The sequence below is a fragment of the Rhagoletis zephyria genome, unplaced genomic scaffold (assembly GCF_001687245.7).
Source record: "Rhagoletis zephyria isolate East Lansing unplaced genomic scaffold, Rhagoletis_zephyria_1.1 Rzeph_scaffold_03894, whole genome shotgun sequence".
NCBI classification, from domain to species: Eukaryota; Metazoa; Arthropoda; class Insecta; order Diptera; family Tephritidae; genus Rhagoletis; species Rhagoletis zephyria.
This window is the reverse complement of record NW_016160977.1, coordinates 14,322-16,116: the sequence shown is the minus strand read 5'-3', so window position 1 is coordinate 16,116 and position 1,795 is coordinate 14,322. Positions and strand designations below refer to the sequence as shown.

General features: G+C 36.4%; 1 protein-coding gene across 1 annotated transcript in view; it reads left to right on the top strand.

Moving 5' to 3' along the window:
• Ir40a (Ionotropic receptor 40a) overlaps positions 1 to 1,351 on the top strand; it is an 8,588-nt gene extending 7,237 nt beyond the window's left edge. The window contains exons 9-10 of the mRNA XM_017625107.1: positions 409 to 719; positions 862 to 1,351. Of these exons, the coding sequence (XP_017480596.1) occupies positions 409 to 719; positions 862 to 1,010 (460 nt within the window). The 3' untranslated portion in view covers positions 1,011 to 1,351. The remainder of the gene's footprint in view (positions 1 to 408; positions 720 to 861) is intronic.
• Positions 1,352 to 1,795: the final 444 nt, after the last annotated feature.

Sequence of the window (1,795 nt, the reverse complement as noted above, 5' to 3'; positions counted from 1 at the left end):
TTATGCTATATTATTTCAGTTCATTTCAAATCGTTCGATTTATTTCATTCAAGTTCCAACATTTTCCTTTCATTTCACACCATTTCCGCATTATCTGATTTTACGTCAGTTAATTTCATTTCATTCAATTCGATTCCTATATGTCTCTTTTCATTTTATTGCTTTTTAATTTCATTTCAACTTATTTTATTTCGTTTCATTTCCTTAAATTGCACTCGACATTTTTCCGTATCATTTAATTTTATTTAAATCCGTCTCATTTCAGTTCATTTTAATTCGTTTCATTCCCTTCCATTGCATTTCGTTTCATTGCACTTCCCAATATTTAATTATATTTCATTTCCCTTCATTTCTCTTCATTTCATTTTTTCTATTTATAGCTCACACTTTCTTCTTTCCCTTTTACAGCATCATTCACCTCTTTGAAGGCGGCATCTTAGACAAAATGACAAATGCCGAATATGCCACACAATCGCGCATGTTGGGCAAGGAATACAACAGCCTGCATCCCAGCTCGGCGGCCGATGCAAATGCTAACAATGAGCCCCCACCCAGCGATGATAACCGAAACGCTAATGCCGGCAACGACGTCAACGGCAAGGGAGATGAGAGTGCAGAAGCTGCCACCAAATCACAGGATTCACAAATTATACAACCGCTCAATTTGCGCATGTTGCAAGGAGCATTCATTGTGCTACTCTGTGGTTATGCAGCCGCAAGTGAGTGGCATTTGTTTTTATTTTTTTTTTTTTTGCTTTTAATGGCGCTTTTTTTTCTCGCAGTGTAAGAGCCCGCATATTTGTATCTTCAGCTAAACTTGTATTGTACAATTGCTTTGTTTTTTCTTCTTCTAAATTTCAGCTGGCATTCTAGTGTTGGAGCTATGTTGTCATCGCTTAAATTCGAACCTCTTGGAGCGTATTCAGGCCCGCTTGGTGCGCCGTTATCTTTGGTGTTGTCGGAAATTCCGTAAAATTATACGCCTGGTGTTTGCTAGAATATTTCGTTAATTAGCTTTTTTTCATGACTAACTTCTTATCATTTAGAAGTTTTGCATAACAAATGAAGTTTGTAGCAATTGCGGTAGCGCAATTAGTTGCTTTGGTGGAGTTGTTGTCACATTATTCTAATTCTATGAAGCTACTCGTACAATATTTACATAATTTATCATGAAACCCGCATGCACGTGTAGCTGCTTAAAAGTGTAATCAGCTGCTAGAATAAACCCATCGTAATGCTTAACTGCGGCTTTGGAATCGCTGAAGTGTAATACAAATATGACGATTGGGCTGTGGCTCGAGAAAATTAAAGGGCATTGTTGAAAGAGCACAAAAACGTGTTGATTCTGTTTAGTATCTATACCAAAAACTTAATTGTATGTGAATGTATCTATTAAGTGCAATAATATATCTAAATATGTACATATATGTACCTACTGGGAGCAGATTATCAAAAAACTGAAGTTTTATTTTGGGGTTTAAAAAAATTTAATTTATTGAAAAAGTGGTTTAAAAAATTTATTGTGGCGTACTTATATACCAAAACCGCCCATAGGTCAGTTGCAAACCCGGCGCCCGCCATAGATCAGTTGCAAATCGCCGTTGTGGCAAAAATGAGATTTGGTAACCCTGAACTACAGGCATCGAGATTTATACATACAAATCGTAAAAAAAAATACCGCCTAAAAAGGCAATGCCTTCAAAGAAAACCCGGATTTTCGCTCTCTTGTAAAATTTGAGTATCGTATGTTAGGCGGGTTTGCAAAAACATTGACGATATATTTATGAGTACTAGA